Source organism: Coccidioides posadasii, chromosome 3 (genome assembly GCF_018416015.2).
Source record: "Coccidioides posadasii str. Silveira chromosome 3, complete sequence".
Lineage (NCBI taxonomy): Eukaryota > Fungi > Ascomycota > Eurotiomycetes > Onygenales > Onygenaceae > Coccidioides > Coccidioides posadasii.
In genome coordinates, this window is record NC_089409.1 from 4,083,758 (window position 1) to 4,106,968 (window position 23,211).

The window sequence follows — 23,211 nt, forward strand, 5'->3', positions numbered from 1 at the left end:
GATGCTCTGATATCTTAAGAGAGATATCTGTCTAGAGGTATCTTCTTGGACCTTATTGTAAGGGTAGTTCAGATATCGCTATCTGCCACTGGTGGGATGAGTGAAATGCGATACGCATGCTAGTCACAGTTAAACCAGTTCCTGAGTGTCTGTATCTCCATCCCAATGTACAAGGTACTCTGTGGGAGGTTGGGATGAGTGAAATGCGATACGCATGCTAGTCACAGTTAAACCAGTTCCTGAGTGTCTGTATCTCCATCCCAATGTACAAGGTACTCTGTGGGAGGTAATACGTAAACAAAAAAGAGCGCCCTAGGACTCATATGTTTCCGTGGAAGATCCAAGGGCACGAAATGATTAAGATATTCTTGGGATATCCAGAGTAGGCATAGATACAGCGTAGAGAGGGAAGGGAACGGCCTCGACAGCTTGGAGGAGCCAAATATGCTCCCATTGAGCAGGCTGAAAGCATTTCTTTTCGCGACTGATCCCTGGCAACTTCAGTAGTAGTATCCAAAGGCCCGCCCCAAAGCGAGCCAAGCATCAGACATTGGAGAAGCTTGTCGAGAAGATGGCGTACCATATTCCATCTGTTCACGGTACTGAACCAGCCAGCATGGGCTAAGCTCACGTTAATTGCTTGCGGAATCCGCATCATCCTCGCAATTGACGGAGCATCATGATTGCACTTTTCCCCCACAATATTCCATAACAGACATGGTACCTTCCTGTTAGTGTTTTTTTGAGAGTGACCGCGGGTACCACTTCTGCTTATTCCTAAACCACATGCAAACAGGGCAAACAACACTGTCACCAACCGACCATAGTTAGGGCAGATCTGCGCTTCAGCGCAGACCGACGACATTTCGCTGGTCAGCCTGGCGGGATTCCTCACCAACATTTCCCGTTGCGAGACCGTCAAGACAAACCACGGAGCCATTCCGCTCGACTCAAGTCCAGGATGACGACAGTGGGTTGCTGCGCTTGTCATTGCGAACAACGCAGCGCAAGCCAATGCACATGTAGCTTCAACCATCCAAGACTTCAAGCCGGATAGGTGCTAGTCACGCTCTTTTACCAACTTACAGATGATTTAGTTATGTATGAACTTGGCACTTCAATACCAACCACCGCCATACTGCCATCTCCGGACGCCTGTAGGTAGTTACCGCGTACGGGGATCATGTTACCATCGCCTGTAAGATTCTGTTTGTAAAATGGTGTAACGGCACCAATCCCTACCGAACGGGTACTCCATTTTTCGACCAGGTGTGGTTGTGACCTGCAAAATCTTCTCGGACCGCCGCCACGCGATACCGAGACCAACCCAACTTCAGCGTCGGTTGACCGACAAACCTACGGAGTTTTCGCTATCGACGACAACTGAGATGCCCATTAACTTCAACGTTATCCGCTCTTCTCCTTCGCACAATTTCGAACAATGATATTTTTTAGCATGTCTTCTGCGTCGAGGCCTCAACCACCGTCGTGCTTGAACAGAGACGCTTTCTGCCCAAATCGTCTTTCGGATACGCGGTGAGCCCAAACAGCGCTTAGAGATGACGAATACGACCGCTGCAACACCCATATTCCATATCTCTCTCATTACTCTAGGCCTTTCAGACCTACTTTTACTCTCCGAACATACTTTGAGATGTCACCCGGGAGGAAGGAGACCGAATTTCATCTGCCGAAACAACATGGCTTTCAATTCTTTCTCTTGCCAGGATGAAATCCATTATTTAATAAAAATTGGTCCATTCCAATGCACCAGGGAGAATATACCTTGCCGATAGCACTCTCTTGAATTTGCAAAAGGCTGGAAGCCTTTTTCCACAAGGCACTCAAAGACATATTCAAGTGGACTTCTTGGATTATATCCTGAGAGAACACCCCACTGTCAACAAACAGCATCTGTTCCTGATGCTCATCGTCATTCCTAAGTCCTTCTGGCCTATCTAAGCGGGTAGAAGCTGATTGTCTTTGTGTGCGTGTGTCCTACCTTGAAGACCATAATTAAATGCAAAATGGCCCATGCTGTTGATGCCTGAGCGACGGTTTCTTCGCTCTAAAGCCAATTGTGCTGTTAAATTATCGGTTGGTGCTCTCTTGGTAGGTATTGTTGGTTAAAAAAATTAAGCAGGAAAGAATACCCTCATGCGCATTGAGGTCAAAGCATATGCTATTTTGGAGGAGGGGCCATCAAAGTTTGGAGGTGCCGCATCCTGCCGGTGTTTTGGTGCGTTATCCCTAGATGAGAGGGTTTCATTGAAGAAAAGATTCGGTATATCCGATGTGCACCAGCTCCAAGGGGCTTGACAGGAGTTCGGGTCGGAAATTTCCCCCTAGTGCCCAGGACTTGCAGGGATTGCCGCTGCTTAGCTGCGATTCCCGGCCAATCATGCCACCCACCTGGGCCGGCCTGGTGGGGCAAGAAAGCTTTAACGGCGGAGCCAAGGAGGCAGCAACTTTAACACCAGTTTGCTCTCATCTGCGAATTCGATCATGTTTTCAAGATTTTCCACTTTCACGACGACATATTGACTTCGTCGGCAGACTCCTAGCTTCGATCTCTTCAGGGCTGTTAAGCCGAAATCCAATGATGGATCCGGCCACTTACATTAATCCCTACCTGACCCGGCCGGATTTACTGGTGCTTCAGAACCTTCTGCGAGATATTGACCGCACCAAGAATCCGGCCTCCGCCCCTTTTTTACACTGTCAAAGCACATCAAGTGTAGAAAATGAGATCGAGTCTTCCTCTAAGCGGAGTGAGTGAGCCTCTAACCTTCAACAGCTACCAATACCGGTCTAACTCTCTTTCAGGTTCTAATATTAAAGACGATAGCTTTGTTCAAGATGACGATGCCACGATTAAATTGCTAAATGCGCTGAACGATCCCTCTCATGAAGACTTTGAGCCAACCGTCTTTTTTACTTGGGATATCAAGCATATTAAGCTGCCTGTCTTCGTGAACGATTATTTTTTGCAGCCTTATATCCGTCTCGCAAAGAAAGTTGTTCGGGTGGAGACGGATGTAGTAATGCTTACACACTTGCTCCTATATCTCACAACGTCTCTCCCAAGTGCAATCTTCCTGTATTACCGCTTTCATTGGCTTCATGGAGTACTACACTGGGTCATGCAGACTTACTATGTTGGTACATACACTCTCATGATGCACCAGCACATTCATATGGGTGGTATCCTTGCCCGAAAATATCAATTGATTGACTCGCTCTTCCCATACATTACAAACCCGCTTATGGGCCACACTTGGAATTCGTATTATTATCACCATGTAAAACACCATCATGTCGAGGGAAATGGCCCTGATGACCTCTCTTCCACAATCTACTATCAGCGTGATGATTTATTCAACTTTCTTTGCTACCTTGGCCGGTTTCTTTTCTTCATCTGGCTTGAACTTCCACTCTACTTCTTACAAAACGGCAAAGCAATTTTGGGCATCAAAGCGGCGTTTTGGGAAATTTCGAGTTATCTTGTTATTTATTTTCTTGCACGCTTCCATTGGAATGCGACCTTGTTTGCTTTTATCCTACCATTTTTCCTCCTGCGGCTAGCATTGATGGTTGGCAACTGGGGTCAACATGCATTTGTTGACGAGGCCGACCCGAATTCTGACTTTCGCTCCAGTATCACCCTGATTGATGTGGCAGTAAGTTTGTTGTAACAGGCTTCCCTGTCCTGGAGGTTAATGTTTTGATTGCAGAGTAACCGCTTTTGCTACAATGATGGCTATCACACCTCGCATCACCTTCATCCAAGGAGACATTGGCGCGAACATCCGGTTGCATTTCTTAAACAAAAACAGCGCTACTCTACGGAGCATGCTCTGGTGTTTCGCAATATCGATTATATGATGATGACAATCAGGCTCTTACGAAGAGACTACATGTACCTTGCAAAGTGCCTTGTCCCTATTGGTAATCAGATTGATATGACTTTGGATGAAATAGCGACCATGCTTCAGGCAAAGACTCGTCGATTTACAAAAACGGAAATTCAGGAAAAATTTGGAAAGAAAAATGGTCGATAAACGTCGAACCGGTTTGCCCGAGAGGCGCCACAGTGCACGAGAAACTGGGAGATTCTCTCTTTAGAGCCCGTCGTGAGTATAGGATTCTTTCCCATACGTTTGTATTTCTTTTTGATAAAGCATCAAATAACTGACATATATGCATCTCATAGCTGCAGAGAGTTGGACGAGCGGAATTTCGCCATGCTCTGTGAAGCATGAAAGAGCAACGAAATATACCCTTCATACCTAAGCTCTCCAGTTTCTCAATTTGATCCTTCATTCGCAACCCCGCGACCTCTGGAAGCGATGTATATACTTATATAGAGGGCCGTTGGGGCTCAGGTCGTTGAGTTGTCGTATATAATTTTAATTTTAGGCTGGAATACGTTCTTTTTCCCCTTGCTTTTAGCACTGATTTATCTGTTGATGTAGCGCCTACTACTGGTCGTTTTATTATAGGATCTATTAGTTAGAGAGGAGCACGGAAAAAGCCTCGAGAACCGGGTCAATTGCTATCCAGTCGATGGGACTACCATAGCAATCAGACTATGGGCTATTGGAAGTGAAATAAGATCAAGATAAGGCCAGCTTTGCTCTTCCACAGTCAAGTGGGCATTTTCTAATGCATCATCTCCTCGGGACTGGGTGGAAATGTCCCTTCAACAAACAAAGAAAGGTGTTCCCCGCTAACTAGTATGTGGGAAACTGGCATGACACACTTCTCCAAAGCCAGCAAATTGTCTAGGATCAAATGACGCGGCCGTGGGAGAATATCTGCATGTTATAACCCGAGCTTCGGCAACATCCCTCTCGCCCCCAAGTAAGATTTTATAGGATTTTCACAAAAAGGATTTGAAGCAGCATAAGCCATGTCTGGGTGAATTGGGTTGCTGGCTTCTGTTTGATATCTGCTGGAATTTAGGATGTCCTGTATTAGAAACTGATGTTGTGATGAGTGAAAACAAAGGCTAGTCTATTCTCATTAGGGATGGATAAGAAACCAGACAAAGATGGATGGTTCCCTCTCCTGAAGACCAAAAGCCGCACCTTGAAGTCCAAAGAAGCCCATGGATATTGTATCTTAGAGGAGAAACAAAAGCAACAGACAGACTGCATAAGCTGAGCTTATAGTTTCATGGTTTTGGAGGAATTGAGGGTTATGGTTTGGCTCATTGTGTCAGAGGTTGCGGGGTGGCTTCAGGCGCATCTTATTTTTGATTTCCAATGCAAACATAAATTAAAGAGAGACTGACAGTTTACTCCAGACAACTGTGCTTCTACATATATGGTGGAGCATGTATGTATGTAGTTCTTTAGTCTCCCATCAGCAAGATAAAGCCTCAAATGTCCCAACCATGTTGTTGGCCCCTGCAATTCCGACCCTGATCACAAGTTATTACTGCAGAGTTGACACATTCGCTTCAGCCACCAAGGCTCAAGGAAAGGAGGCTACCCAAATACCTGAACACTCCCTGTGAGTGCGTTAAAAAGGTTGTCAATCTCAGATAAAGATTCGCGGGAGACAATCCGACATACCGTTGGAACATCCTGCTGCCCAATTTTTCCCCTTCTCATTCCATGCAACACAACTCACGACTTTGACATCTTCACCAACAGGAACAACATTTATGACATTGCCACTCAAAACGTCCCAGGCAAAGACATGCGCTCCTGGGGTTTGGTCACTTAGTTCGCTTCCGCTAAGGACAGCGCCGTCTCCTTTCGCAAAGGTCGACCTTATTCGAAGTTCTGTATTCTTATATGCCGGCTGCCGTCCTGTACCTCCGCTCTCACCGCCAAAAGCTTTCAAGACCGATCCATCGGCTCTGTCCACTATTCGTATTCGGCCATCTAGACAAGAAGCAAGGATTACGTTGCCGTCGGCAGAGCAGCGGATACTTGTAACAGGATGGGCCATGACATCGACCTTCACAACACCCATGCGTAGATCGTATGTGCGGATCCTGCCATCGTAGCTTCCGCTCATGATGGAGCATGAAGGCGTGTGGATATGTACGGACGACACAGTGTCAGTGGCTTCCGTTAGGGTCTGCATAGGTTTTGAGGTCAGGGAGCGGGTATCCCAGATCTTGACAGTGGTGTCAGCGCTACCTAAACCCATAGATTGTTAGCAAGTCAGCAGAGCCAATGGAAGCTCTAAACTGTTGAGATCATATAGCCTCCCATCGTTCCGGCCACGCTTAACATCAGAGCCCACCCACTATGAGCTCTTGCTCGGCGCCCTTCGCGATGTATCCTGACACTCTTCGCCATTATATCAAAGAACATACCGGAAGCAACGATAGAGTCTGCCTCCCCGCCAAATTCCACCGCCTCGACCCTTGCATCATGGCCACTCCATCGCCTTACAGTTGAACCAGTTTCCACATCCCACAGAAATACCTGCTTGTCTCCACCGACGCTTACAAATCGTGCATTGTCTGCCGTCACAGCAAGATCTAACACAGAATAACCGTGGGCCTCGTACTTCTGTATGGGTGTAGTTGTGACGGTGTTGGCCGACGCGGAGGAAGATTGTGGGACGGCGCGGGAAAGATGGACATCGCGATCGGAAGAGCCAGTGAGGATGTAAGTGCCTGGTGAGCTGGAGAAGGCAACCGCATTTACCGGTGCTGCAATGAAGCCTTTTGTCAGTTGCGACTTGTTTCGCTGAATTTATCAAGGCCGTCCTAAGCTACCACCCAAGTGGATGAGGCGCGAGTGGGCTAGTCAAAGACTCTAATTGGGCTTCTTCTTACCATTATGGGTTTTTATGGTATGCAGACGGGCAGTCGGAAAGCTCTGCGTTCTCATCGACATTTAACTGAATGTTGAAGTCGAGAAGTTAGACACGAGCTTGCTTTGCGACCAAACCTACTTTTGTACGGAGTACGGAGTACTCCGGGCAGCCTGGCGATCGACCAAACTCAAATCCTGGGAAAGCAAACACTGCGTCATCCTAATTCTAATAACCTCCCGAAACCGACTCAGAATTTGTAAACTAAGCTAGGATGTTTTTACAAGCGAACAGATGGCATTATTATGAATGGATCTGGCAAGAATCGCTAACTATTAGGGATATAAAGGCCAAAAGATGGATCAGTCCTTTTGACGTAAAAGCAGCAGGGATTCCAGTCTAGGTTAATACAACCTTGCGAAAAATAATAAAGGTTCACAAAGTACAGAAAACTGCTATCCGAAGTAAGGGGTTTAAAACTAAAAACCAGCAAGTTTGGTTTAACGACGACCGTGGCTGCGAACTGCAGAGCCCTGCATTTGCTCGAGTTCTTGTTCCAGCTGCTTGATACTACAAGACAGTTAGGTACCTGGAACAGCACGTCTGTAGGACACGGGATGAGGGTTCACATACGCTGCATGGGTACTTTCCAAATCCTTGTTCAAACGATCTCTTTCCGCGATGAGCTTCTGTTCCCATTGTCGGAATCTCTGCTCTTCTATCTTGACTTGCTCTGTGAATCGCTTTCGCAGAGTCTCTTCCTCTTCCTTGAATTTGGGATTGTCCAATTTTCTTGGTCGAGCTTCTCCGAACTTTCTCGTCTCCATTTGCTGTGCACGGTAGGCCTCGTAATGTTGTTCCTCTGTGGTGTGAATTAGGTCCAACATGTGTGTTCGGATAAGGATAGAGCGAAGCTTCTTAAAATCGCAATGTTCCTCGTTTTCAACCTCCGCAACACCCCAAGAATATTGACGGCCCTTGACGATGTGGCCATCAGCAGCTTTCACATCCTTTTCTGAGCCGATAACGGCGAACGGCATAGCAGCCATCAGACTCCGAGCGTGCTGGGCGGCTTGTTCGTCATCCTCTTCCACGGGTGGTTGGTAGATCTTAATACCCTGGGCTTCGATCACGGCTTGAATCTAATTCCGAGTCAGTAAAGATGTAATCCAGACATTACGAGGTACAATTGCTTACCCGCTGCTTGAAACGTGCGAGATCAGAGGGAGTCAAAGTATCTGCTTTGGCAACTACTGGGATCAAGTTAACCCGTGAGCTGAGACGCTTCATCACTTCAATATCGAGGGGCTTCAGCGTGTGTCCCGTGGGGCGGATGAAGTACAAGCAAGCATGCACTCTGAGATCGATCTTGTCAGTACGGCGGGGCTGCTGTTCCTGCAGCATGTAGGATTCATGCTGGTCGTCAAGGAATTCGATAATTGGCATCCATGAATCGCGGTTGTTGACATAGTCACCGAAGCCAGGCGTATCAATAACGGTTAGCCGGACTACGAGGGGTTAACTCTCGGGCATATGTTGTGCGGGTGCAGCCAACTTCCTACCTTTAAAGAATTTCTCTTCCAGCTCGGCCTTTGTAATTTCGATTTCGACAGTTTTATCAATCTGCTTCTGATGTCGGCGTTTGTGATCGGCGTAGTTTTTGATCGTGGTTGAGAAAAGAGTGTTAATGAACGTCGTCTTTCCCAAGCCTGACTCTCCAGCAACCTGTCAACCCGTCAACTGAGTGAAATCGAAAAGGATATTAAGCCGGTCTCTTATACCATAATAGTAAAAGCTGCCCCTCGCTTTGCAACGATCTTGTGTCTATACTTTATTAGCTGCCGAAATATGCACGGTCCGAAGTGACGGGGCTTCTGTGGTCATACCGCTGGTTTGGGAGCTATTCGCGAAGTTCAGTTAGCATATTTAACAGTAATTTTGACAGTTAAACTTGGACTCACGTTGGCAATCCCAATAGGGGTCGCGGTCTCAGACGTGGGCGCCATTGGGGAGCTGGAACTTGTCGTGCGGGCTAAAACACCAAGCAGCAATCAATTGGCTCCGAAAAAGAGAAAAACTTTAAAAAATTGAAGATACAGCTGAAATGAAGCCAGTAGGGAACGAGAGAGGGCAGAGGGGACACTCCAAAGGCGGGATAGCCAGGAAGCGAGAGGGTGATGAGCAGTGAGGGCCGTCGTTTGATTTCTCTTCTCCTGTGCTGGACGAAGTGCCGTAAGACGCTCGCTGCCCCTGAAACGCCAAATTCGGCCAAGAGGTAAACACCCCGGACCGCGCTAGCGATAGATCAGGACTAGCGCATAGCATTTACCTTCACCGGCATCGGAGTATCCTTACCCCCGGTATCCTGTGGTTGATGACTAAGCGGGAATTTTTGGTGCTTTTTCGCTGCGGAAGACGCTGCGGCGGTGGGAAGAGCAGCGAAACGCGAGGGCGGCGATCGAGGATAGCTAATAATTCGCTGGGGACGATGAAGACAGATTTCAAGGTGAGTCCGTGCCGTTCGGTTTTCCGCTTAGTATCCGCTCGCTTGTTGCTGATGTCACGCTACCTAGTTTTCCAATCTTCTGGGTACCGTCTATCGCAAAGGAAACCTCCTCTTCACGCCGGATGGGACATGCTTGCTCTCCCCTGTAGGGAACAAAGTCTCTGTTTTTGATCTGGTGCAGTAGGTTGCCAAGACTGCTCTGTTATGAAACTGCCTGCTGTCTTGCTAACTCACTACTCTCCAGCAATAAATCCTATACCCTTCCATTCTCCCACCGGTCCAATATCGCCCGCATTGACCTTTCACCCAATGGCAAACTTCTACTTTCGGTAGACGAGCAAGGGAAGGCTATCTTGACCAATTTCCCCCGCCGGTTAACTATCTATCATTTCTCCTTCAAATCTCCCGTTTCAGCTCTCTCCTTTTCACCGTCCGGGCGCCATTTTGTGGTTGGTGTTGGCAGAAGAGTTCAGATATGGCGCACCCCTTCTACGCCGGGCACAGGAGCCAGCGGTGAATTGGAATTCGCGCCGTTTGTGCTATACAGAGACTTGGCAGGCCATTTTGATGTCGTTCAAAATATACGCTGGTCGGGCGATTCGAGGTTCTTCTTGACTGCGTCCAAAGATTTGACCGCCAGAATATGGAGTCTGGATCCAGAAGAAGGCTTTGAGCCCACTACATTAGCTGGTCACCGCGAGGGAGTAATAGACGCGTGGTTCTCGGACGATCAGGAATCCGTGAGAATGCCAATCCCAGCGCTCTGAGAAGCTAGAGATTAACACATTCTAGATTTACACCGTTAGCAAAGATGGCGCTTTGTTTAGATGGCAATACGGAGATAAACCGGGCGAGCCTGAATCTACATTGGAGAGTCCAAACCTTCACTGGAGGATAACGAAGAAGGATTATTTCATGCAGCAAAACGCAAAGTTGACCTGTTCAGCCTTCCACCCAAAAACGAATCTTTTAGTGGTAGGCTTTTCGAATGGAATCTTTGCTCTTTACGAACTGCCGGAATTCAACCAACTACATCTCCTCAGGTATGCTTGATAAGCTCCGTACGCCTATTCGCTACAAAGTGTTCTGATCATGCGTAGCGTTTCTCAAAGCAACATCGACTATGTGACTGTGAACAATTCTGGCGAATGGCTAGCCTTCGGTTCAGCCAAACTGGGCCAACTTTTGGTCTGGGAGTGGCAATCGGAGTCCTATATTTTGAAGCAACAGGGCCACCTGAACTCCATGAATTCTTTGGTCTATTCTCCTGATGGTCAAAAGATCATTACCGCCGCAGATGATGGGAAGATCAAAGTGTGGGACATCAATTCAGGGTTTTGCGTGGTTACGTTTACCGAACACACGGCTGCTGTAACTGCATGCGAGTTCACAAAACGAGGAAATGTCCTGTTTACTGCATCCTTAGATGGCTCTGTCAGAGCATGGGATCTTATCCGATATCGAAATTTCAGAACTTTTACCGCTCCTTCCAGGCAACAGTTTTCATCTCTTGCTGTGGATCCAAGCGGAGAAGTAGTCTGCGCTGGCTCTTTAGATTCGTTTGACATCCATGTTTGGTCTGTGCAAACGGGGCAGCTTCTTGATCGACTAGCGGGTCATGAAGGACCAGTGTCATCTCTCTCGTTTGCGGCAGATGGAAGTCATTTAGTGAGCGGTAGCTGGGATCGTACAGTGCGATTATGGAATATTTTCGCACGGAGCCAAACCAGTGAGCCCTTGCAATTACAGTCAGATCTACTATGTGTGGCTTTTAGGCCCGATGGACAACAAGTCGCGGCCTCCACTCTTGATGGGCAATTGACATTCTGGTCCGTCAAAGATGCTATTCAACAAGCAGGTATCGATGGCCGGCGGGACATCTCCGGTGGTCGCAAGATAACGGATCGCCGCACAGCGGCAAACGCGGCTGGCACGAAAACTTTTACAACAATAACCTACAGTGCAGATGGGTCATGCTTACTCGCCGCCGGGAACAGCAAATATATTTGCTTATACGATGTTGGAACAGGCTCTCTAGTTAAGAAATTTACAGTATCAGTTAATACCTCGATTGATGGCACGATGGAGTTCCTCAATAGCAAGAACATGACTGAAGCTGGACCACGAGCCCTTATTGACGAAACGGGGGAAGCGTCTGATCTCGAAGACCGAATCGACCGGACTCTTCCCGGTGCTAAACGCGGAGACGCAGGGGCTCGCAACACACGACCTGAGATTCGCGTAACATCTGCGAGATTCTCCCCGACTGGCCGGTCTTTCTGTGCCTCATCCACCGAAGGCCTACTAGTCTATAGCCTTGACACAGACTTGGTCTTCGATCCCTTCGATCTTGACATTTCTATCACTCCAGATAGCATCATCGCCACTGTCGCAGCGGCAAAGTCCGCTTCATCGACATCATCTACCACAGACCCTTCAGAATCTTCTTTCCTTAAAGCACTAATAATGTCCTTCCGCCTTAACGAATCTTCCCTTATCCGCACCGTCTACGAATCCATCCCGCCACGCGACATCCCCCACATCGTCCGCTCTCTACCCACCGTCTACATAACCCGCCTACTTCGCTTTGTGGCTAACGCTGCCGACGAAACGCCCCATTTAGAGTTCAACTTGCTTTGGATACGTGCCTTACTAAGTATACATGGTCGATATATCAAGGATAACTCTGGCTCATTCGCTACAGAACTAAGAGCAGTACAAAGGGCTGTTGATGGGATCAGGGATGATTTGAAGAGGGTGGTTGACAAGAATATGTATGCCTTGGATTATTTGTTGGAGGGTCCGGCTATCTCTACTTCTAATTCCGCGGACGCTTTGCAGAGGACAACAAACGGTGCTAGAAACGCAGGGGATGGCGATGATGTCGTCACAATGGATGATGTCGGTGAGGGTAGTGACGGCGAGGGTGAATGGATGGGAATAGAGGATTGAAGTTATTGCTGGAGTTAAAACACTCGTCCTGGCGTTGGGGATGGATTCCCGTGTTCTGCGGGATCCTGGAAAAATGGAGAATTGATTTTTTTTCACGTCCACTTTAATCATGTGATGAGTGGACATGTCATAGCATGGAGGGAGGCCAAACTCCTGTGTAAATTTACGATCAAAAATAAATTATGCTGAAGTCAATCTTAATATTCCTTGCCTGGTAGCTCTCCAAAATCAAAGAGTAATACATGTCAATTGAAGCGGGTGGACAATGCGACCAGAACGCCGTGAGGTAAAATCACCAGTATACAAGATAAGGAGCCATAATTTCCTTGATTTATCTTTTTCTTCGTTCGTCGTCACTATCGTCATCGCTAACCCTTGCTCTTTTCAGACCACGCGCGCTCGAATCTTCCGCTTCTTGGATTCCATATCGCTTCTGGCCTGCCCCGGATCCTCCGCCAGTAACTTCAGCAATCATTCCATCAATGCCGAAAGGATCCGCTGTATCCTTTTCAAACTCAACAGGTCCATCTCGGGCCTATTGATAATGGGACAGAGTTAGTAATACTTCAGGCAAAAAGAGCAATGTATCTGATGTTAAAATCTATAATACGGAGCGAGCTTACCTCTGCTTCAGCAGCACCTTTAAATCCCTCTTTCGCTCGCCCCAGCACTTCAAAGCGATTACTTCGGCTAATTTTATCCATTTCAGCTCCACCTGCTTCTTCATCGTACTCCTCTTCGGCCTGAGCACGCGGTCTATAGATACTGTTGATGACGTTCTGAGCCGCGAAAAGTGGCTTGTCGTACGGATTATCTTCGTTGAATCCCGAATCGAATCCACTAGTTTGATTAAACAGTCGCGAGTCATACATGGTTTCCGAGCTTTGAGTCGGCTTGGCCAGGCCCAAGGCGATTCTTTCGGAAATATCACGATTTTGCTCTCTAGCCATCATCTGTATTCGCCGCTCAGCACCCATACGAGATTGGCGCAGTTGCCGTTCCGCTTCCTGTCTTCGTTCGCGGCGCATTCGTTCTCGTTCCCGGGCCGCTTCTTCATCTTCGCTTGGGCTCGCCGACCGTGATGAATAGGGAGACGGACTGCGACTACCACTAACTGACCGTGCACGGGATTCGCGTCGACCACTTGTTGCCGCAGCCCTTGCCTCCCTTGCTTTCTGAGCCAACTGCCGCAGGTGCTCTTCTTTCTTCGCCTTTTCTTTCTCCGCCAATTTCTGCTGCATTTGAGCTCTCTGTTTCACTTCTTCTCTTGCGTGACGATCAGCTGTAAATAGAGCTTCGGCAAACTGAGCAAATTTGTCATTAATTGCAACATCTTGTAATCCGCGACCATCAGCAGCCAATCGTTTATCCAACGGAACAGTGTATCCTTTCGGGTTCTTCCAATTAGAAACTGGAGGCGGAATTCTCCATGCCTCTTGATCTTCAGCAGTAAGCTTCCTCGGAGGAGAATGCATGATCGGTGGAGGTGGCGATGGCGGGCCACGGGGAATCTTTTTGTGCTTGAACTTTGGAGGTTCCATCGGATCAATCTGCTTCTCCACGATCTTCATGATTCTGTCGTTTTTCCTGCTTGTATCTCCCATCTGATTTGCCGGCGTGTATCGAACATACGTAGGCTCACTCCTCTTTCCACCTTTGACATTTTTCGGTTTCTGCGCAGCGACAGCTCCAGATACAAGCTTCTCTAGGGCGGCCTTTGTTTTCTCCATCTGGTCCTGGACTTGTTCCTTCGAGGGACGGTCTAGTGATATCTCGCCTAAATCAGCTCGCTGGCGGAGTGGAATAAGATCCTTAAACGACGCGTGCACGATACGATTCTCGTCATGCCCCTGTCGAGCAATAGCATCGTATTTAACCTTGCCTTCGGCATCGACTTGGATTGTCAGGGCATTAGATCTGGACGAGACGCCTTTTCGACCCATATCGAGAGGATACTGCGCAACTGGGATTTCGGGGAATGCACCGCCGTCTCCAAAGTCCTCCGCTGCTCGTGGTCGCCATCCTGCGCGTTTGCCGTATGATGGAGGGCCAGTTTGCTAAAAAAACGGAAAAAAAGATACCAACCAGTTGATTAGTTTCAATTCAAATGTACAAAACATCCATCAAACACATATGGGAACTCACCTTTAGTATCAACTGCGACTCATCAACGGAACCTGCTCCGACGACTCGCGGGCCCCGGGGCTGGGCATGGGGCGGCGGTCTTTCATGTTCACCTGTGTATTTTGGCTTTGGTAGCGATTTGAAAAGACCCTCAGCAATCGACGTCATGGTCAGAAGGATGTCTGGGGAAAGGAGAAAAGGAAGCCTTTGAAAGGAATTCTATCGACGAAGAGGATGCGTTCGGCTGCTGAGCCTGATAGTGAGCCAACTACAGAGTTGGACCGGATGACACGCCGTAGAAGCCCGGCAAGCCACAACTCAGTTTTGCCACACAGCCACAGATCAAGCCATATTGCCAAGCAAGTCAAAGTACAGCAGCCCAGAAGAGCCAACGCGCCAAAATTCCCACTTGAGGCCTTAAAAAGTCCTCCGTAGCTTCATGCGACTTTCATCGAGCCGGCGGGGTGATTGGCAGCGACCCTCCTTGACCGCATGGAGAGAGCATTAGCGGCTGGGCCACCAGGGGATCGTTATGCAATTGGAGCCTATGAGCGTTCGCCATCTAGCGAAGTCATTTTTGCCTTGCTCGTCAACTTCACAGAGCGTCCAAAGCCATGCTTGCGCCTTTCGGGTCCACCCCCGAGACACGGGAATGCGGCTGTCAAAGAATAGACAGTCTTGCCATTTCTATCCTGGCAGTCACAGCGGCTGGTATTTTCTCTTCGTTTTTCTTGGTTTTTTTTATGTTTGTTATTCACAAACAGTTGATCTCTCACTCTGAACGAAAATATACGTTCACCACCCTCTTTTGGAGCGGGGAAGGACAGATAGGTGGGCTGGGAATCGCCGTGTTTTGCTTGCCCGTAATTGCCATGGCGCCCCTTCTCTTTAACGATAATGTCGATGTTGCATCCATGGCTGGGACTTGGCTCGGGACGTTGTTCGCTGGAATCGGCTTCATAGCCCTATTTTCTCAGCTACGAGCTGTCGCATTCAGCTTGATGAGATCAAGGAAGTTTCTGATGGAGAGATCTGCCGGAGACTGGGCGGTTCTCGTTCCACTAAAAAATATGCCCCGACAGGGATTGGTCGAACGTGTTGCTCCATCTTTTCAAGGGTGGCTGCAAAGAGCGTATCTCACAGATATGACTATCTCAATGACTTGGGATTATAGGCAAGGCGGCGGAACCAGCGGATGGAGCAACCTCTTTGCACACGCTGGTATCAAACCGCAGGACCTGATTGCTTACGGTGGGCCTGATGCAAAGATTTACCCTGCTGTCAGCGGCGATCTCGGTCCCGGTGATCCTCCTCGACTCGCCGACATGATATTTGAAGAGGGGAAGGTCAGCTACGGGCTTACTCGGAACGAATTTACAGCTTTACTCATTATATGTGGATTTCGCATCGCTGACTTCTCTACCTCGGGGCTAACTTACTCCACTGGACTTCTCGGCACCATGGCTCTCGCGGACGGAGAACCGTTCGTACAACTCGCCCGTTTCGACCCACATGACGGATGCAGGCATATTACCAAAGACCTCGCACGCTATGTAAACGAGCTGCCGATTCAGAGATGCATTGATTACGCGTTGGGTGTGCTGCGAACGCCAGAACGTGGAGACCATCATCACATCGTTATTGCTTCGGGAATATTACCGGCGGATGACGACCTGTCCGGTGGCCTCCGCATCTGGACAAGTTTACCTTCTGCTGCTCAAATCAATATGATCAAATATACCATGGAGCAATTCGTCTCCATCTCAGGTGCAGACTTCCTAAAGTACTCGGTTGAAACAGCAGCTGACATCGACTATGAACGGAAGACAATGGAAAAGGTCAATCCAGGGTTTTCCCTAAGTAAAGAGAAAGCCCATCAGATCATGCTCATTGCACATGCACTGGCTGCATTGCAACCATGGGGTTTACTCCCTGTTTTGCCACCTTACGTTGTCCAAGCCTTCAGACCACTCATTGATCCGTTTGTTGGCGCGGGCGCAGACAACGTGGCATTTCTCCAGGATCGCATGTGTGAAATGAAACTGCAACCGCTCATGGGCTGGGATACCATCGAGCAACAGGCAACAGCACTTTCTCAGATTGGAGACATCAAGACTGACTTCTTTTCATGTTCAAACAGTCCTTGCCGCCAGTATTTTAAAGCCATGAACATGGTTTTTGATGCGCACATGCTCCAGATTGCAGATGTGAGAAGCCTACTGGCAGCCAAAGCCGCGTTACTCCTTCTGGATGGCGAGCCAGTGTCAGAAAATTTTGTTCAGAATATGACAGCACATTTAAGCCACAGTCAGTCGTTGGGGAAGGTCCCAGATTGGGCTGTTCATGTGTATGCAGCTTATCTATGGGGATGGCTTAATGATTCTATACCAATGGACTTTGATTATTCTTCAAAGTTCAATAGACGAATCTTCTTGGAATAGAGCTGTGTAAATACAAAAGTACCACCATTTGTGTGTAGGTTGAGGAATCATTTGACCATTTTAAAAGGATACTATGTCCCATTAACCTTCGACTGTGCAAAAATTAAGATAACAGATAGATCTGCAACCAGTGATTATACTCCAATCCTGCACCTAGTATGCTCTTGGAGCACAGATAGAAAAAATTATTAGTAAAAGACTGCCAAAAAGTTGTCAAAATCACTCTTCTCGCGGTGATATCGCAATCTTTCATCACTGCTGAAAGTGCCATCTTCCTTTGAGTTAAAAATATTTTGCCAATCCAAGGATAGCTCCCTGAAGAGCTGATGTCAAAGAATATATGACCTCTTTTGCTGGCCCCTTCGCATTAAACGTGTTCCCCCGGTACAAAGATGGAGGCAATTCAAACGAGATGTATCTCTACCCAGAGAGAGAAGAGTAGAATTTTCTAAGTACAGCCCAGGAGACACTCAGCAAATTTTTCCTGTTCAATCTTTAAAAAAAATATAGTCCTTTTTGGTGGGATTGCACTTTCAAAAAAAAGAAAATCCATGTGGCACGAATGATAAAAGCTATTGTTGTAAATGACTAAATCCCCCACAAGAGAACGCACTGCCTAATTGACAAGTCCGCTGCCACTGTCCTCATCCTGGGCCAGGGTTGACTGCCATATCTAGTTCACTGCATGTTGCACTACATGTTGCACATACATCAAGGTGAGGTCAGACTTCAAGGCCAGGAGGCAAACAACTTGTCATTAGACTGACAAAGCCCTGAGTTGTAGGCAGAGTGGATCTCATTTATAATTCATCAAGGCACAAGTTTGGCTGTCGTGACACCGTTGAGGTCCACCTTTGCTACATTTCTGTTCGAATTTACACCACCCTTTAACCTATTACATCACTGACACCCATTCCAGTTTCCCATAATTCAGAAGTTTATCATGACATTCACTAGAAAAAAGGAAAAGAGGCTTTTGGCTCATCAGCTTTTCTGTTGAGAGCGGACTGTGGTATGATTTAAGAAGGAGACAACCTACCCCCGAAAGACGTCGCTGAGCACGGAGCCATTTAGGCGGGAGCAGGCTGCCGAACGAAGTACGGGAACCCAGTGGAGGAATAGATCCATTTTCCTGGCTGGAGATTCTCCATGATATCGTTAGTGGTGCGAAGAGTATAAGTGCCGTCCACTTCGCGGCACCACCACTGTTGACCCTCAGCTGGCTTGTATGGGACTAGGCTTTGAGGTCGTGTGGCACCGGTGGCTTTTGCAATAGCAATGTTTTGCGCGTCTATCTCGGCTCGGGTGGCTCCCTGCCAAGGGACAGCTCCGGGATGGGCCTGAGCAGCAGGGGCCATAGGAGCCGGTGACTGGTAGGTTTGCTGGGCCGGAGGGACGAACTGGACCTGGGCTTGCTGTTGCCCTCCCTGCAAACCAAAGGTATTAGTCTCAAGGCTAGAGAAAAGACATGTAATGGAATAAGTTTCAAAGGAAATGGGATAGGGTGGCAGTACAATAGAGCCTGTGGTATAAATCTGCTGCGTCATGTGGATTGTTGCAGGAGCAGGGGCATCATTTCTTGGAGGTGTTGGTGCCGGTGGATCGGCTGGCCTCTGTCCAGCGGGAATATATTGATAGAGGATGGGTTCACTTGGAATATTCGGGGGGTCTGCAGTTCGGCGATTCGGTTCAACGAACCCATATTGATAAAACTGAGGCATGATAAAAGCAGCAGGACAGTAGTCCGTAGTGGGAACTTGATATCAAGGCTTTACATGAAAGAGCAGAAAACCTGAAGAAAGGAGGAAAGGTAGTGAGATGGGTCAAAAGAGAAAAGCAAGACAAAAAAGAAAGAAAGAGTGAGGAAAAGAGGATGAGGGGAGAAGATGAACAGAAACCACAAGTCGCGCTGAAGAAAATTTCTCAAGCAGGCTCAACGCGTATATGGGAATTAGGGGCTTGGGGCACCAGGTGTTAAAAAGAGAGGAAAAAAAAAAAATTATTAGCATCGACCAGGCAGCCTTACCGCTGCAGGGTACATGGTATCTCCCGGCTCGATCATGAACCATTGTTTCTTCGGCTCTTCTTTCTTCTCTGCTTTCTTTGGTGCCTCTTCGATTATCAGGGAACGATATGGGAAACAACATTCGAGGCACATCTTGAAGGATAGCACACTCCTGGGATTCTTCACTTGGATTTGCTGACTGGGGGTGTAAGGGATAGCAAATTCAGGCTGGAGACTCAAGAGGATATTATTTCCGCAAAATCGGAACCGCCATGGGGCTCCACATGGGACAATAGGGCTCGGAATGAAAAGTAAGGAGGTGGATCAGTGTGGAGGAGAAGCATAGAGTGAAGGAAATTAGGCGAGCAAAGGCAGCAGAGGTGCTTGGATCAGAACAGAATGTCACCTCGATGTGAGTTCCCGGTGCATCAGCCCACCAATGGACACACCTTCACTATTCTCTGACTCACACTGAGATGAGATTCCCCAGGCTGATGTTACTGTGGGTGAATCACTTTGGAGCACCTATCCTGTGCATCATGTCACAATAGGCCTGTTACAGAACAGTCATGCTGCAGTGAACTTTCGCCTTGCCCAGTTGCAGGGAGCCGGTACTGCATACAGAATCAATGCGGAAAACTCAATCATGTTGTGAAACCATGCTATCGTGGATGAAGACAGTAACGGGGCCATGCTGCTGTGCTTGGGCTGACGACAAGTGACATCAGTACACGGAGAAAAGAGTACAGCTGATAATCAAACAAAGACAAGTATATTGTCCGCTTGATGCATTGCGCAGACTTCTTGGCTACAGCAAACCCCTGTCTGCTGCTATGGCGGTGAAATGCGGAGGAGCCCTACTATGTAAAACAAAGAACAGCCTTACTCCTCGGTCAGCCGACCGACGTTTGAGTCAACACATCATGCTTGGGGGACTTTTTGGCCCCCCCCCCCCCCCCCCCCCAAAAAAAAAAAAAGAGGAGGGCGGTATATCCTCATCAAGGAGCCTTTCCGCGGCTCAACCTTAATGCGATTCTGGAATGTATGTGCGGCAGAAAAGCAAGCCCTTGAACGAGCCCCTTGTAAACTCTAGAGACAGGTACCCCAAAGCTTGCATTCGGAGTGGGAAGAAAGTTTATTCTTCAGAGAATATGTCACAGGGTATACGAATTCGCGGAAGGGCGAGATCGTCGCCATTATGCTATAATCAAATGAGGCACCAAAATCGCGCCAGAAGCAGAAGCCTCAAAACTATGCAAGTTATTAACGCTCAAAGCAACGAGAGAGGCACCTCCGAACATAGTCGACCCATAGTGTTATATATTCTGATGATGCCTCGTTAAAGCATATGCGACCGCATGGGGATCGTTACGCTTTCTGTATCGTTCACTTCCACAGCGTGCTCTTCTCCAGCGAACAGATATCGTATTTTAAGGACCTTTGGGAGCAATGGGGCAGGGTCGTAAAAGCCTAATATTTTTGACTATCAAAAACGTAAGCACTGAATCAACGCCGGTAAAAGAGTCGCTTCTCACCTTAATGACTTGGCTAGGAATCGCCAATTGGCCCTGGTCAACAAGCGCTGCAACAGGAATCGTAACATCGATCAGTTTATAAAAGTCATCAGCACTGCTATTACGTCTGCGCCCGGAATGCGCAGACACATATCCGTACTGTGCCTCGAGGATAACGAGCCCATTCCTGTCAGCCTCCCGCGCTTGTCTCCGCTGAACCTGCTCACGCATTAGATTGATAGCTTGAATACTTTCTGCTTTTCTTTTTGAGACCAAGGCCTTTAATCGTTTACGCTCCCTTGCGAGGGCTAACTTCTGCCTTCGTCGCTGCCTCGGACGCAAAAAGCCAAATTCAACGATTGAATAAGCTATCCACGGTATCATGACGGCGAGGACACTGACATCGCCATCCAGATGCTCCAGTGGACATAATGCAATGGGAATTTTGATCGACTGGCCTAGTCTGTACCACGTCAAAGAGCAGACTAAGCCCTTCCCACCTTGTACGCCAACCCCTAGCCCCATACGGGTGAAATTGGACACCTGACGCGACCCAGAGACCATCCAACCAAATGATAGGTCTACATCAACAGTTGTGGTAACTTCCAAACGCACCGCTCGACTTGTTGTGGTTCGCTTTCGTGGGTGATACCCTTCATAATTCCATTCGGACCGGTGAGGCTCTTCGAGTTTTCCACCAAAGAAACTTCTCGCATAATTCATGGACAGCTGCATGGAGAATGGGGAGGAATGGAGCTGGAAACCCCATGTTTCAAGAGGCTCATGGGAGGATCTATCAGCCCCATTCTCACCTAAGTCACCGCCAGCACCTTCGTCATCATCGTCGGCTCCACCAAATTTGTCTTGCACGCGTTTTACCGGCAGAGCAACATATCCTATTTCGAACTTGCTAGCATTTCCCGGTGCAAATGGCTGTTCATTATCGCCTGAGGGTAAGGATGAGAAAATTCCTTGAATGAAGGAAGGCCAAGATAGTTTTCCGGTCGATAGGTTGCAATATGTAAGACCACGGGCCCCTAGTCCCCGCGAAATGGTGGTATTTATTGTCGGAGCACTTTTCATGCTCATATCTGAGAAAAGGCCTTGAACCGTAAAATCTAAAGGTCTTGTGCCCTTGATAGGCTGTATACGTCTCGTTAAACTCGTTTGGAATGCTGGCGACGGGAACAGTGAAGTACCGATTTCAACTACGGAATCTCCCAGGAGAGGAAACATCAATGCCGACAGAGCAGGACTTTTCTGAACTGGTATGTGGATTTGTTGGCGCAAAGTGGCGCCGAGAGAGATTTTTTCACCCATAAGAACGTGTGGTATCGTCACCTACTCCTTGTAAGCCAAACTCATCTGAGAAGTAAAGGAGGAGGATACACACTTCCTTTGTTTCTTTTTCTTGGGTCTCTGGGTCCATGAGCGTAATGAAGTGCTTTACAGGTGCAAGCTTTCCACCTACACCCACATGAATCTCCAGTTCGGCATCATGCTCATTTGGAAGGGGGACATCCTCGTTTTCTTCCTCTGCTTGATCATCATCGCCACGGCTACTGAGCTGGCGGAGCCATTGCATGGGGGCAAATGGCGTTTTGAAGTTGAACCCCAGAGCCATGGACGACATCCGAGCTAACGGTGCATCTGGTGCAATTGATGGATCGACCATTCTCATGGCTAAGCCATGTGCATTAACTTTGATAGAAACGGTTCCCTGTTATCAAAAGCGTCAGTTCTGCCCAGAACGGCGATGGGGACGGGGCAAGTCTAAGATTCTATGGATGGGTGTAGAGAAAACACTCATATAACTATTTGGTTAAAGGACGACCATCCGTGATTCGCGCCTTTGAGTCTAAAAAGTCCTCTGACAAGGAAAAACCACGCACACACCTTCGATTGTACCAGTTGGTCAACGTACTTCAGTTCTCGGAGTTTCATCGATCTTAAAAACCATCGCCGAAATTGCTCTACGTCCATAGTTTTGATGCCAATTTGCTTCCTTTCAGCCTCTCCTCCCCTTCCCAACATGCCACCAACACCCCATTCATGCTTCACGCCCTCCTCTCCCACCATGTCATAAACGACACGCTTCTGTGGGTCAATCAGTGTGTCATGCGCTTGTCGGATTCTATCGAAGTGCTTCGTCGCTATTTCACGCAGATGGGGAGGCTGTTTGTCCGGGTGCAAGCTGAGCGTTAGCGTTCGATAGGCTGACCGGATCTGTGCCTCCGTTGGAGGAGGGTCGCGAGGCAGAGCGAGCAGACTGTAGTAATCCAGATCTTCTGGGTAGGCCATTATTTTCTCATATTCCTCCTCTTCCGAGAATCCAGAGCCCAAGCCCTCTTCGTGGCCCCCGGCGTCTCCATCAAATTCTCCGTGGGCGCTTCTGGTCGACATGTTTAACGTTTGCGAAAAGCGGCTTTCTGCCACAGAATTTGCTAATTGAAGCCGCTATTAAGAGAAGATATAAGATCGAGGCGTCGCCGCATAATCTGCTATCTTCTCAGGCTCTTGAAGGGTATAACTGGAGCTGTGCAGCCTCCCCCGCGCTGGCTGATATTGAGGACAGATCCCTCGAGTGATGCTGTTAGTTAAACTCTGAGAGAATCTTGGCAAACTTAAAATGCTCTGAAGAAAACGTCAATTTTCGCTGCGCTCGGCCCTGCAGCTTTCAGAAACACAGAAGCATGTCCTCTAATTGGAGCTTTTAGCCAATTGAGTCGTCATGAAAAGTACAAGCCAGGTGAATGAAGATTTATCCCATGCGATTCTTCCCAGTCGCATTGTCACCAACGTGAGATATCACGTGATCGCGAGAGTCCAGGTGCGGATTAATTGCTTGGCGTAAACAAAGCGGACGCCGCGGCTTTCATCCATTCTCTT

General features: G+C 48.1%; 8 protein-coding genes across 8 annotated transcripts; 3 read left to right on the forward strand and 5 right to left on the reverse strand.

Annotated features, from left to right (window-relative positions):
* Window positions 1-2,095: 2,095 nt before the first annotated feature.
* Window positions 2,096-4,061, forward strand: D8B26_006249 (uncharacterized protein; the record flags this gene model as incomplete). The annotated part of the gene is made up of 3 exons (XM_066125122.1): window positions 2,096-2,771; window positions 2,827-3,680; window positions 3,735-4,061. The coding sequence occupies exons 1-3, from the start codon at window positions 2,294-2,296 to the stop codon at window positions 4,059-4,061; spliced, it is 1,659 nt and encodes a 552-aa protein (XP_065981203.1). The 5' UTR covers window positions 2,096-2,293.
* A 1,170-nt stretch (window positions 4,062-5,231) lies between these two features.
* On the reverse strand, window positions 5,232-6,863 carry D8B26_006250 (uncharacterized protein; the record flags this gene model as incomplete). Its single annotated transcript, XM_003069755.2, has 4 exons — window positions 5,232-5,515; window positions 5,580-6,155; window positions 6,335-6,676; window positions 6,803-6,863. The coding sequence occupies 4 exons, from the start codon at window positions 6,861-6,863 to the stop codon at window positions 5,493-5,495; spliced, it is 1,002 nt and encodes a 333-aa protein (XP_003069801.1). The 3' UTR covers window positions 5,232-5,492.
* Window positions 6,864-7,064: 201 nt separating this feature from the next.
* On the reverse strand, window positions 7,065-9,004 carry SPN4 (Septin spn4). Its single transcript, XM_003069754.2, has 7 exons — window positions 8,742-9,004; window positions 8,667-8,680; window positions 8,562-8,604; window positions 8,343-8,505; window positions 7,978-8,288; window positions 7,414-7,922; window positions 7,065-7,350 (listed from the first exon to the last, which is right to left on the reverse strand). The coding sequence occupies exons 1-7, from the start codon at window positions 8,784-8,786 to the stop codon at window positions 7,281-7,283; spliced, it is 1,155 nt and encodes a 384-aa protein (XP_003069800.1). The 5' UTR covers window positions 8,787-9,004; the 3' UTR covers window positions 7,065-7,280.
* Window positions 9,005-9,203: 199 nt separating this feature from the next.
* Window positions 9,204-12,337, forward strand: D8B26_006252 (uncharacterized protein). The gene is made up of 5 exons (XM_003069753.2): window positions 9,204-9,286; window positions 9,354-9,466; window positions 9,531-10,026; window positions 10,079-10,329; window positions 10,387-12,337. The coding sequence occupies exons 1-5, from the start codon at window positions 9,269-9,271 to the stop codon at window positions 12,236-12,238; spliced, it is 2,730 nt and encodes a 909-aa protein (XP_003069799.2). The 5' UTR covers window positions 9,204-9,268; the 3' UTR covers window positions 12,239-12,337.
* A 107-nt stretch (window positions 12,338-12,444) lies between these two features.
* PRP45 (mRNA splicing protein) lies at window positions 12,445-14,550 on the reverse strand. The gene is made up of 3 exons (XM_003069752.2): window positions 14,384-14,550; window positions 12,862-14,295; window positions 12,445-12,773 (listed from the first exon to the last, which is right to left on the reverse strand). The coding sequence occupies exons 1-3, from the start codon at window positions 14,528-14,530 to the stop codon at window positions 12,570-12,572; spliced, it is 1,785 nt and encodes a 594-aa protein (XP_003069798.2). The 5' UTR covers window positions 14,531-14,550; the 3' UTR covers window positions 12,445-12,569.
* Window positions 14,551-15,067: 517 nt separating this feature from the next.
* On the forward strand, window positions 15,068-16,845 carry D8B26_006254 (uncharacterized protein). The gene has a single exon (XM_003069751.2). The coding sequence runs from the start codon at window positions 15,106-15,108 to the stop codon at window positions 16,801-16,803; it is 1,698 nt and encodes a 565-aa protein (XP_003069797.1). The 5' UTR covers window positions 15,068-15,105; the 3' UTR covers window positions 16,804-16,845.
* Window positions 16,846-17,573: 728 nt separating this feature from the next.
* D8B26_006255 (uncharacterized protein) lies at window positions 17,574-18,524 on the reverse strand (the record flags this gene model as incomplete). Its single annotated transcript, XM_066125123.1, has 3 exons — window positions 17,574-17,776; window positions 17,843-18,230; window positions 18,318-18,524. 2 exons carry the CDS (start codon window positions 18,522-18,524, stop codon window positions 17,874-17,876), a joined length of 564 nt encoding a protein of 187 aa, XP_065981204.1. The 3' UTR covers window positions 17,574-17,776; window positions 17,843-17,873.
* A 1,623-nt stretch (window positions 18,525-20,147) lies between these two features.
* On the reverse strand, window positions 20,148-22,725 carry D8B26_006256 (uncharacterized protein; the record flags this gene model as incomplete). Its single annotated transcript, XM_003069749.2, has 4 exons — window positions 20,148-20,291; window positions 20,344-21,663; window positions 21,716-22,042; window positions 22,219-22,725. The coding sequence occupies 4 exons, from the start codon at window positions 22,723-22,725 to the stop codon at window positions 20,148-20,150; spliced, it is 2,298 nt and encodes a 765-aa protein (XP_003069795.2).
* Window positions 22,726-23,211: the final 486 nt, after the last annotated feature.